This window comes from Falco biarmicus, chromosome 9, assembly GCF_023638135.1.
Source record: "Falco biarmicus isolate bFalBia1 chromosome 9, bFalBia1.pri, whole genome shotgun sequence".
Lineage (NCBI taxonomy): Eukaryota > Metazoa > Chordata > Aves > Falconiformes > Falconidae > Falco > Falco biarmicus.
In genome coordinates, this window is record NC_079296.1 from 47,380,755 (window position 1) to 47,393,694 (window position 12,940).

At 42.7% G+C, this 12,940-nt stretch overlaps 2 protein-coding genes across 4 annotated transcripts in view; one reads left to right on the top strand and one right to left on the bottom strand.

The window, feature by feature from the left end:
* Positions 1-5,189: 5,189 nt before the first annotated feature.
* On the bottom strand, positions 5,190-11,587 carry RPS24 (ribosomal protein S24). Of its 2 annotated transcripts, XM_056350851.1 has the most exons (7): positions 11,448-11,587; positions 10,579-10,644; positions 9,886-10,095; positions 9,326-9,436; positions 8,414-8,431; positions 6,204-6,239; positions 5,190-5,385 (listed from the first exon to the last, which is right to left on the bottom strand). In XM_056350851.1, the coding sequence occupies exons 1-5, from the start codon at positions 11,448-11,450 to the stop codon at positions 8,426-8,428; spliced, it is 396 nt and encodes a 131-aa protein (XP_056206826.1). In that variant the 5' UTR covers positions 11,451-11,587; the 3' UTR covers positions 5,190-5,385; positions 6,204-6,239; positions 8,414-8,425. The 2 variants fall into 2 exon arrangements, with proteins under 2 accessions (XP_056206826.1, XP_056206827.1); XM_056350852.1 differs by lacking the exon at positions 8,414-8,431.
* Positions 11,588-11,734: 147 nt separating this feature from the next.
* The window catches only part of POLR3A (RNA polymerase III subunit A), a 41,090-nt gene continuing 39,884 nt past the window's right edge, over positions 11,735-12,940 (top strand). For both annotated transcript variants that reach the window (XR_008823800.1, XM_056350849.1), the window contains exons 1-2: positions 11,735-11,977; positions 12,471-12,606. Coding sequence is in view for 1 of the 2 variants with exons in the window: in XM_056350849.1 (XP_056206824.1) it covers positions 11,934-11,977; positions 12,471-12,606 (180 nt within the window). In the remaining variant the exon portion in view is untranslated. The remainder of the gene's footprint in view (positions 11,978-12,470; positions 12,607-12,940) is intronic.

The window sequence follows — 12,940 nt, forward strand, 5'->3', positions numbered from 1 at the left end:
ACTATGGAGTTCAATGCCAGGCAAAATATACTCTAAGTCCTCAAAACCATAACAATTTAATATTTGTGTGTGAGTATGAAGCAATTTCTCCCAATCTTAGATCCATACATTAGTCTTTACTTTTATAAAGCTCCGAAGCAGGACCTAAATCCACCTTTCTTCAACAATCAATTAAACACTTAAAACATGAATGCTCACAGCTTTTATAATACCCCCCTATTTGCCCTCGAAAAAATAATAAAAAGGCTTCATTTCACTTCTGGTCTGCAGCAGGATCCATCAAACTATAAAGGAAACGGTGAAACTATACAAGAACTATGGACCAACCTTTTTAATCGGCTTTCCCCCCCCCTTTTAACATACAGAATATGAAGCCACTTCCATTGTGATTTTTACATCAACTGTTAAAGCACAGAGAACATGGGAGAAGGGAAGTGTCAGCCCCAATTTTCTACTTACAGCCAAGACTGCACAGGAGATATAGATCTGAGGTCATCTGTCACAGAAAAGTTTTATTATCAGTGATTGAAACCTGTTATCAAATCAACACAAATGACTCCTGGCTTAACAAACAGGCTAGCAAAAATTGACAGAAAATGATAGCAGGGTAGCAGCTCCAGTACAATCAAATCAGATCATCATGAAAGGCAGCGAAGCATGTTTCTCCTAATGCAGGTCAGTTTGCAGTCTGGCCGGCTTCGTTAGACAAGAAGCTGTATTTTAACCCAATGAGCCCAAGTGCAAACCAGTATCATTTACCCCAGCGAAGCACTGCACTCACACCAGTTTTGCTGCACGCAGAGTATCTACGGTGTTAAGAGAAGCCACAGATGCTCTGAATGCCCTTCTGCCTCAGCACACTACTTGACCTTATTTCGGATCTCCGGGTATGAACAGCAACAAGTGGGGAGGAAGATGGAGCTCTTTCATTAGTAGGACTGGCTGGCAGTGGCCAGCTCTTGGAAAAAAAAAATACAATTACCTTCTAGTGTACAGGATGGCTTTTTAGCCACTTCTGCAGCTGTTTCATTAGCCACAGCCTTTACAGACAGCAAAGACTAAAATTAAGAGGAAACTTACTGGATTCCAGATGAGGATAAAATTCTACAGGGGATATATTATCTTTAAGACATTAAACTAGAGTTAACAAATATGAGCAGCAAATAAGTTTCCATTTAATCCCTTTAAAGCAAAGGGGTCCAAAAGCACTGACATACTAGGATGTGCCTACTCCTGACATTGACCTATCAAAGCTTACGTACACCTTTCATTTTCCATCTGAGCAGCATCGTAACAAATGCATTCATTGAAATAACTTGGTCTTATTGCTGCTGTGTTAGGAAGATGATTAACAGAAGAAACATTTGCCACCTATTTTGGAAAGTTCTCCTGCTCAGATGAAACTTCGACAGCATTCAGAGCTAAAAAAAAAAAAAAAAATCAATCAACAACTCTCACCTGGTCTCTTAATACCACCCAAACACCCATCCAAAAAAGGCTCAATAAATCACTTCACTCTAATGGAAGCACATGAGCAGGGCACACTAACAACCACAACTTCAAACTTCCAGTACAAATCTAGTATCAACAGCTGCTACAGGACAATGTTCCATTGCCTCCATGTAAGAAACTAATGACATGAATTTTGTACAGGAACTGACCAGAGTAATAGAAGTTAATTTCTTCTGACTCTTGCCAATAGATTTGCTAGTGACCAACAGACTATTCCTTCAATGACACATTTTCTATGAATAGGAACCCCCAACATCCCCCTTTTATCCCTCTGCCTATTGGTACTGCAGCCTTCTCATAGCATACCATGCCTCACTTCAAGCCACTGACCCAATCAGCTTTGTTTCTTCCCCTTAACATTCCCTCTCAAGCCTGTTGCAAGCTCCTTCCTAGACGAAACCACCTCATTGCCCAAATTTTACCATCTTTCATCTCTATGACTATTTTTAGTTTGTTTTGGGTTTTTTTTTGTTTGTTTTTTTTTTTTTCCTCCCCCCTATGATGCCAAGACACTAAACTCTGCTCCTTCAAACAGACTCTGCTGCTGTGGTCAATCTTTCTTTGATCTGCTTTAGTTTTCCTCTTGCCTTCTAGACTGCAATCTCCTTCAGACAAAAGCCACCACTGTCTGGCTGTGCTTTAGATATCTCACTGATTGCAGCGGTGGAACCTCAGCAAGGAATGGACTACTTGATCCAGTTTCAATTAAGTCAAGCCCTGAGGCTCCTGCACAGCTTTTCAAGCACTTCACAGGAAGGCTTCATTACTTGCTAGACCAGCTATATAATTTCGAGTCCTTCCTACAAAAAAAGAAACCTAAAGATTTTCCATGCTAATTATAGCCCTTGCTGAAAAAAACAAAAACCACACAAGTCCAAGCCATTAAAAGTGGTGAAGTGTTAATGAAAGTCCTCCCATGTGTGTCAGTTTGAGATTACTCATCAATGGTTTCATTTAGAAGTTCCTTCTCCAAAAATTCTTCAGACTAATTTGGGCTCCTGACTGGTAACCACATAGATAAAAGTACTTGATATATTGAAATACAAGGGCCAGGCCAAAGTCTAAAAGCAGGCAACAGTGACAGAAACCGCTACCTATAGATGATGGGATGTGTCAAGACCAGCAGGAAATAAAAGGGTACCTTCAGCACACAGTAGGGAAAGTAGTGACAATTCCTGTTCATCAATGCTTTCCACTTAATTGTTTTACCTCCCACAGGAAAGGGGATTAACCTAGTGTTCACAGCATGACATGTGCATTAAACTTCTGAATTACAGAACACCTGCCACACGTCGCTTGGACTGCGGCAGATGAAGGCAAAACATTGGCAGAACGAGGACTCGCATGAAGAGCTGCTCCTGTCTCCAGACTGTTGAAGCACCAAGATTTCACGTGACAGCTATTCAGTTGCTTGCCATTTTCCACGTGGAACGAGAGGAGAATAGGACAGCCACGTCAATGCTGGCTAGTGGCAACACTCAAATAGGGCAATCCTATTTGATCAGTTAATTCTGGATCACTTCAACGTCATTTTGTCCCCTTCCCTATTTTTGGTGTTTAACGCCTCATATTGCAAGACAAGAGTACAGCTTACAGACATGGGGTTATAACCTAACCATGCAACAAGGAGAGTTGATTGTTCCAGGGAGTCACCAGGATTTTTTTGCTGTGTATCTTAAACCAAAATGGGGCATCAAACCCAAAATTACAGCACCAAATAAGACAGCTTATTTCAATCCATCTGCTTCAAAAAATTACCGTACCTCATAAATGACCCTCTAATTAATAGCATTTAAGACATGAGAAAATAGAAGAAGGGAACCTTCAGTACTCCAGAACTTGAAGAGCCAAGTTCTGCTTCAAGAGGTACATGCCCCCTGTAACAGCACTCTGTTATATCAAGTCAAAACATCAAGACTATGAAAGACAGATCTAACACCTTTATGCCCCCACTTACTTATAGACCCTTTCTTGATTGCTTAAAGCTAAGGTAAGGCGGCTTCTGAAAAGAGCAACTAGAATTCATGCCAGCACTCTGGAGCTTTAGAACAGTAAACGTTTGGTAAACACTAACTGTATGGTCTTCATTGAAACAGATGGTTTTCCATTCAATTCAAAAAACCACCAGTGAAACAAAAATATCACTCAAAGCCTCAGATCCTCAACCCAACTATTTTTAATGCATATTTCAAAGGTGTTTGTCCCTTGCTAAAGAGGTAATTTGGCTTCCTTGCAGCCTATTTTGTGAAAAATTGCTATACAAGTCTCCCTTGTATTTCTATCACTGTGTTCACACCACCCCCTAGTGATTGTTCAATTACACTTAATAGCATGACTCTTCTCTCCTTTCATGTTGAACATTATACACAGAAAGGGCTTACTGCAAGCATTACCTTTAAAACAGGTTTACATTCTAACTCTTAAGCCTTGCATGTTTGCTCCGTATCCCTTACTACCTTTTCTGTTGTCAGAAATTGTACTGTCACCTACTGAAAACATACCTGCTATCTCAAGGAGTTCAGTGCACATCACCCAAACACAAAAATCGCACTTTTAATATCCCTCTAGCAAACTTCAGGATTTAACACACTTACAACCTTCGGTGAGAACATCAAGTAGGTACTTGTCTTTGAAGGTCTGTCTGCCAAGTAAAAAAGCCTTTTAATTTGCACAGGACTTCAGAATGAGAATTATTATTTTAGAAGCGATTACTGCGTTTCACTCACCCCCTTAGCCTAACATCACCAGTTCACCTACCTTTGTAAAAAAATGGGAATACCTATCCCTTCAGCAGGGGAGCTGCTTGCTATTCCCAGTTACTAACCCCAATAAAAGCAGAAACACACAGCGTGACGTACAGAAAATCTACTGTACAGCCAAGTGTGATGCTGCTGAACGCAAACAGCAAGCCCACCAGTTCAAGACTCACACAGAAGGTACTAAGAGAGGCATTAAGTGCTTTATTACTTACCAGATCTTGTAAGGAAGTCATCAGGACAACCGTATCCTCTTTTCCAACCACTTCAACAGTTCTTAACTATGCTGTTGTTGGTTTCCCCCCCTAGTCACTAAAATTACCCAAGTTACAACATGCTGCCTCAGTACAAAGGTACCTGGGTAATACAGTCAGAGCCTCCATCAGCACAGCTGCTAGAACAGCCCCATCCATTTCAGTCCCATTTAAACTACAAAACTTCTGTTGTGCTCACCACTTGAAATACCTGCACTAGAAGCCCACATTTCTAGCACACCGTATACCTCTTCCAGCCACTAATCCAATCTTAAATAACTCCTTTAACACTACCAGATGAAAAATTAGGCATGCGCTGTATGGTTTGCAGTCTGGAGACAGAACCCAGAGCCTGTCCAGACCACTCAGGACCAAAAGACAAGTCATACCCGACTCCTTCATTAGCAGGTATCTTAACTGTAGAAGTATGTAGCTCTGAATACCCCTGTCCACATGTTTTGTTCACCCTTTGGCTATATTGTACTGGTCTACACAATACAGGCAAACAAGCACATCTTGAGATTACTTTCCAAACCACCATTTGAACACCAGGTGATGCAAGCACACTTACCTCCATTAACTAATGCTGCCTGCTTCCAAATTACTTCTACTATCACCTGCAGAAAGCTCCAATTCGCCTCAAAATAATACTCTGAACAAGAATTGCTTAATTATGTAAAGATTTTAATACAGTGCAAACAGTGCACCAATCTTGATTTTCTCAAAACTTTACAAAATGGTAGCTTTCGAATCAAAATCAAAGGGTAAACCAGCATTTTACTGACATAGTTTATTTGATGTTAAAGCCAGATGAGCAGCTTCTTTCCAGAGCAAGTCTGTATTTCTTCTTAGAATAACATAGTCTGTGAAGGAAAAAGATAGATCAGTGCCACTCTATTAAAACCATTTTTACAGTCATACCTTTACAGAGCCTGAAAACCTGATTCCCCAATAAGCCAGGTGAATCACACTGCCTTTCTTAGAACGTAAGGTTCAAAACCTCATAGTACTGTCATGGGAACAAATGAGAGCCTAGATTAGTGTCTTCCTGCCTAACAGCTTGATGTGCTACAATTGCTCTGCCAGCTTTCCGTTTTAAGACATTATATTCAGTACATCAGCTCCCAGACAAACTGTTTAGTTGCTTTACACCGAGTCATTCAGACCATTTCTAACAAAACCAGAGAGGTCTATAACAGTTACAATGTAAAGAATATCAGGTTTGTTTTAGAGAAATTTAATGCAAATAAATATCTGTAAGAAAACAACAGAAATTTCTCGTCAAGAATAGAAATTGCACTACTTCAATCTATTTAAGGCAATAAAAACCACAGTGTACTAGCCTCTCATTAGTTTACAAAATGTAGGAAAATGTAAGCCTTGTTTACAATAAGGCTAAATAATCAACACTTTCTGCAACATTAGATCTAAGCTGCCTCATTTATTATTTCAGTCTTTATGCTAAACAGGTATTTCATGTAAGTGGAAGTCACATAAATTATCGACTCGGTAGTAACCACAATAGTGATTTGTAACTATTTCAGTCTTTCTTAGTCTTGAACTCTTGCACTGGGTTCTGTATCAGCACAGGTACCATGGTATTTACATAAATCAGCATTAGACCTGTATCATCGTAACGACTACTAGACGTCTACCCTTACAAAGCATTCTGAAGTCATACCTGTTATCCATTTTCCATCTGAAGTATGCTCATTTACTGGGGAAAAAACAAACATTATTTAGTGAGAGAACAGCTACTGCTGTAGAAGATGAGTATTTAAGGCTTTCCACTGACACTCACAGTATGTCTATTTTTCAGATTACCACAGTGGAAAGCCATAAGAAACACTCAGAGTTTTTAGTAATGTAGAGGCTGAAGACTTCCATTATACATTCCCTCCAACACATAACGGGACTTAACAATAGCTGTTTAGAGGTTAAATAATACTCAGATTGCAACTGCATGTTAAATTATACCTACAGGCTACCTACAAAGGCTTAAAGTGCCTATCCATCCACACCTCTGTGTGATCAAGGGTTTGTTTTTAAAAAACAAAACCAACACAACACATTTCTGTTTGGAAGGCTCACATGTCAAAAGCTGTCACAACCACATTTGTGAGGTTAAAAGGTTGGGTGGGTGGGTGTTTCTTTATTTTTGCATTTCAGTAGCCTAGGGCATATGGGTCACTGCTCTAAATGCGAACACTAGGTTAGGGAGACCCACATCTGCTTGTTGCAAACTTTTATGTGACCTCAGCAAAGCAGATCTACAGAATATATTAAACACCACAAACTATTTTAAAATACTTCTCTTCAAAGTACACAAAGAACAGAATGGGAATTCTGAAAAAGGGAAAGGAAGCACTAAAGAAAACTTCTAACAGTCAAGACAGTAGCACAGTTGATATCAGACTTAAAAGTTCAAGAAAAACTAATCAAGTATGATTCACCATTTCAATAGTTTTCCCGCTATACTGTACATAGCTTTTACAACAACAGACTTGCCTGAAGACGTCTCAGAAGCAAGTGCCTACACATTTCTGAGAAACACTTTTCATAGCTTATATAGGTAGACTCCAGAACATATGCCAGAACTCCTGTTAAAAATTCCTCCATATGGCCGGGATAAAGGATGATGAACCATGCCACACCATTACGTTTAAACATGCATTTTTCAAGACAAAGCTTTCAGACGCAGTGTATTCCACAAGCTTTTTTCTGTGATGCAGCACAAAACTCTTAAGCAAGTTTTCCAGAAAGCAACTAAATTAAGTTGGTTTTAGTCAAAGTTTAATGCAAGGACACAAAGATTTAACAAAACTGGTAAACAATTAATATCTAACCCATGCATACTTATACATTAAAAGACCACGTAAGATGACATTAAAAAAACTCTAATCAGAAACGCAGTTCATCTACTACTGAGATTGCATGCCAGTTTGGTAAGCACTTGATACAGAAGTCACATCTGCTACATAATTATCACAGCACACGATCCTGATATTAAATTTCTACGTGGTTATATATGCTTCAAGAGTTTCTATGAACCAGACAACTTTAGTAATTCAAGTGACATTCATTTAGCCATTCCACATTAACACTCAACAACAGCTACCTCCAAGTGCCAAAGTCTTCAAGGGAAGAAGTTTATCCATTCTACTGTTAGCAGTGCAACCTGAATGGCTCCCCATGACACTGGCAAGGGGGGGGTACATCAATGTTGCTACTATACCCAAATGCTTATTTGCGCTGTTACACTGTAAACAACTGTAGGATTTCATCATTTAGCAGGGCCTTGAAGCGGGAACGAAAAAGGCTCCAAAACTTATCGGGTAGATTAGTTCTCATCTGGTAAGTTTGCAGAATCTAATTTTACAGAGATTTCTAACTTCACTGTAACTTGTAGCTTAACTTGGAATATTAAAGCCAATATCTAAGTACAGTTTAACGCTGACAAATGTGTCATTTCCAACCATCGCCTCAAAAGCACTAAGCTGTGATGTGACTTAGTTTTCATAGATGCACGACTACTTTCACACAAAGATCACGTTACACATGCAATTGCACTGTACTACTTTGAATGAGAACCTGGAGTGTTCTGAACCAATGCCTCAAATCAATGGCATCAAGTTACTTGGATTTCTTCTCACTGGAATTCCTTCTTGTTTCACTAGTTTCAAAAAGTCTTTGTTTGCCATTAGCCAAATTTTTTAATCCCAAGTCACACAGAATAAAATTCATTAAGTAGTTATCTGAACCCTTACAGGGCAGAAGCAAGTTGAAAGCAAAGGTGCATGTATGCAAGGCAGTACAGTGCTTCGATTAAAAGGATGGACACGTTTCAGTGATGTATAATTCAGTCACCACATCCATGCTTATTTTCAGTACCTGCTAGATACTTCATTTCTGATGGAGAATTCCAAGAAAGTAGAAAAAAGCAAAAGTGAAGATTACTAAAGTTCAAGATGTCAACACACTTCAGCAACTACAGAGCTAAGCACCAAAACCCATCACCCTCTCCCCCCTTGCTAAAACACTTGTAAAACCCCACTTAACTGCACAGCTTACTTGGCATTTTTCTGAGGACAAAAAGCTACAAAGGAAGATGATTGTCTCTACACCCAGGCTAATCCCCCGTTTCAGTGGGTTTTTTGTTGGTTTTGTTGAGGTTGTTGGTTTTTTTTTCATGATAGATGATGAACTCTGCCTTCCCTCCAAGCTGCTTGTGTCAAGTTGCAGCCACAGCACAGGAAGCTCCCACCAGGGAAAACTGCCCATCTTGGGAATCAGTCACTTAAACACAGGATAAAGCAGGCATTCTACCTTACCTCTACTTACACGCTGTTCTGACTGGCTACACCACCACACATCCTTAACTAAACATACTCTATAATTAATTCCATTAATTATATCAGCTTGGGGGAGTAAGCATTAGATATTTAGGCAATCTGAGTAACAGGTGTTAAGATGATTTATTTTGCATATTGCAAGACCGAGTTATGCGATTAGAGCAATACTGTTAGATTTACTAAAGTTTAACCTCAGTTCCTAGTGGCACGTAGGAAAGGATCACTTAAGCAGCATTGTTTGACATTACATCAGCTATGATTGCAGCAGCAAGGAGCAAACTAAGCTACTGAGCTGATAACAAGCTATAAAACACCACACAGATTACCTTCTGTTATCCAGTAGAACAGGTGAAAGAAATGGAAGAAAAACAATGTTATTCTGTTGAAGATTTTCTAATCAACATTTCAAAGGCAACATGCTCCCTCTAGTTCACAGATATTCTCATCCTACCTTCTTGCCAGCACCAACATTTGCCTTGGCCGTGCCCCTGACTTTCTTCATTCTGTTCTTACGCTCCTTTCGCTGCTTCCTGGAAGTCTTCTTCTTTTCATACAAGCCATGCTATTAAGAAACAGTTGCATTTAACATTGTTTCACTGATAACAGCTCTGAAATTAAGCTCTACTATTTCTGGACTCTTCCAATACTGTTTAAATTTCAAATGTTAGCTAAATAGTGACACAATTTAACTAATGAACACAAAATCTAGGCACTGAAGTAGCATATGCATCAGCCCCATCCCTTAATGCTTCTTCAAGACCTTTAATAGCGGTTAATTATCTATTACTGATAAGTATCACTGGTAGTATGTTTTGCCTTCCCAGTTCCCCTGTAATATACAATAAAAAACTTAGCCTATTTTGTAAATGCAGAAGCTAAAATACTATTTTAAGACCTCTTACAGAACTCTTGAGTACAACAGCACTGTCACAAACTTTGGCTTTTAGACATGTAAGTCACAACACTTCAAATCCATCCTAATTGTTCTCAAGTTACTGAAAAACAACCTACCCTAGCAAGCCTGTGCTTTGGTTCATTTTTCTTTGCGTAGTCCAGGGAATCATAGATCATGCCAAAACCTGTTGTCTTGCCACCACCAAAGTGAGTTCTGAAGCCAAAGACGAAAATAACATCAGGGGTCGTCTTGTACATTTTCGCCAGCTTTTCCCTGATTTCTGTTTTGGGGACTGTGGCCTTCCCAGGATGAAGAACATCAATCACCTAAGAAGGAAATTTTTACAAGTTGAGTAAAAAGTCAGTATCCAGCGCAACAGCCAGGTGCTACAGTCCCACCATGAGCTTAACACATACGCTAACCTTCCTTGGCAGTAAAAAGTAGTATTGATTTGATACAACATTCTAGGTTTCCCACTTGAGGTAATGATTTTGATTGGAAGAAACCTCTAAGGTAGAGTCCAACCATAAAGTCCCACCAAACCATGTCACTAAGTTCCAGTGCTTAACCACTCTTCCTGTGAACAATTTTTTCCTAATATCTAATCTAAACCTACCCTGGTGCAACTGCAAATGACAACCCAACTCTGTACTTCACCATCAAATTTTAACTTCAGCATACATCAATGCGTTTAAGCCTATAACAACAGTGTCTCTGGAGGTTTTACAGGCCCCTTAGAGCGCCTAAAAAAAACACCTGCAGCCCAAAACCAACAGACAAACTAAAGGCAATTTTCTGTATTGTTTTACCATCTGCTTGCGCTGAAGAAGCCTGTTTGTCATGAACTTCCTGGTTCTGATGGTCACTGTTTCGTTCTGCAAGAAAAGAAACAAAGTAACACAAAACAATAGCTACACATACAGTCCAGACTTAACAAGTGTATAAATAACACACTGTGCAGCAACAGTCAGAAGTCTCTCAAGTCCTGACAGGGAACTCGTAACAAGCAGGCTGGCCCTGGGTTCAGCAGCTCTAAAAAGAAGTACATATAGAGTACATGAAAACAGCTCTGAAGAGTATATTCAAAAAATAAGACTCATTCCCAGCTGCCAAATATCACAGCAACATCCACACTTACTCCTACCATTTGAATAGCTGAAGCAGCTTTTACTGAAACACACAGATTACAAGCCCAAGCAGCACAATCATACAACAGCAGTTTCTTCAGTGTTACATGGCCTATATGTTACCATATCCTTTGTGGGGATGTTTACTTTACAAAAGCCCTATATGTTACCGATTCCTTAAGACTTTCCAACAGGAAAAAACTTTGAAACCAGTACAGGGGCATGATCCACAGCGCCCATTACCACTTTAAGGGAACAAATACAGGGTAAAGCTACTACCAAAGCGCAGGTCTGCTCTTACCGAGCAACCGCAGTCACCCCGCGGGGGCCAGGCCCCGGCCCGCAACCCGGCCCCGCTCGCTGCCAACCGGCCCCGACCAGCCGCAAGCAGGCCGGCCGCGGGAGCCCCGGCTGGCAACGGGATGCCAAGCCCGCCCTCAGGTCCCGCCAGGGGCTGACCGACGGACCGGCTAGGAGCCGGCCGGGAGCAGGATGGCGGCGGCGGGGGGCGGATAGAGAACGGATTGCCGCTGCCCAGCGCCGGCACTCACCATCGCGGCGACGGCCTCCTTGCCAGCGAGCGAGGAAAGGAAGTGCCGCGCGCCCGCAGCCAATCATAAGGCGGTGCCGGGGTCCTTCGTGCGGGGGGCGGGGCCACGCTCCGGGGTGTCCGCTCCAGAGCCGGACACGGAAGGAGGCGGCGGAGGCGGCGGTCTATATGTGCCTGATAGGCCCGGCGGCGGGCGTGGCGGCCAGGCTCGGCCCCGGGACCAGCCAGCCGGGCCCCTCTGCCAAGTACCGGCGCTGTGAGGGGCTGCTTCCGCCTCCCGCCCCGCGGTCCTGCGTGGCTCCGCCCGTGGGCCCCGGAGGCGGCCGTGAGGGGCGGTGCCCTCCCTCAGAGGCGGGTTTAGCCGTGGGCCAGCAGGGGGCGCTGCGGGCGGAGGGTGCTCTGCGCCGCTCGGTGCAGCCGAGCCGCACGCTGAGGGGTTGCCGCTGCCCGACCCATCCCCCCTCCTCCCTCTCCCCCCCCCGCCGCCATGGTGAAGGAGCAGTTCAGGGAGACAGATGTGGCCAAGAAGATGTGAGCGGGGCGGCCCGTGTGGCGCTGGGCGCGGTGGGAGGCCCTGGGGCCGCTGCCCGGTGTTGGGGGAGCGTCCGGGGTGCCGGCGCGGCCTGCAGCCGCTGCGGGCGGCCCTGGCAGGGAGTTCGGTGTGCGGCGGCGGGGGGGGGGGGAGCGGCGGAGGGAGCTGCGGTTACCGTTTTTCCCCTTTCTAGAGGCGCTGGTGTGGGCTGAGCTGGCCCCGGGCTGGCCAGGCCTGGCTCGGGCCCTGGCTCGGCAGGCGTGTGGCTGTGCAGCTCTAGGGTTGCCTGAGAACATCGGTAAACTTCGGGTAGAAACCACCAATTCACAGAAAAACAGCGCTATTTTGAATAATTGTCTAAAACAATCTACTTCAGTGGTAGTGTGGATGAATTTAACTCCCTTTGCATTGCATCTGGACACGTAGTAACATATTTCTGCATCTCTGTGAGTACGTGCACATGTGTGACACACGTGAAATTTCCCATCCTAGAAGCCACATCTGTTTTGGCATGAAATCCCCAGAAGAGATGCGTCAGCAAGCTCACATCCAAGTGGTTAGCAAAAACTTGTATAGTCAGGACAACCATCACTCTCCGCTGCAGTATGGAGTACTTGACCATCGCATGGTGAGAACCTTTTCTTTTTTTTTTCCCAAACCCTTTTTATGGAATTACTTGACGTGGTTAGAAATAAGTTGGAACAACTGAAATGTAGTGCTTGTCCAAAATAAGTGCAAATGGCTCTGCTTGAATTGCGTAGACTGTTAGCTGCAGCCACAACTACTTCCTTAGTGCCTTTGGAGGCTTAAGGAAAGTATTCTTTTGAGGCAGGAGATAACTTCTTTCTGCCAGGTTGTTGGGATGCCCAGAGACACATGGCTATAAAATGCCATATTGTCGGTTAGCGGGCTGTAAGATCAGTTACAAGAGCAGGATGAGTTAATGTCGCTGGTATCAGCAG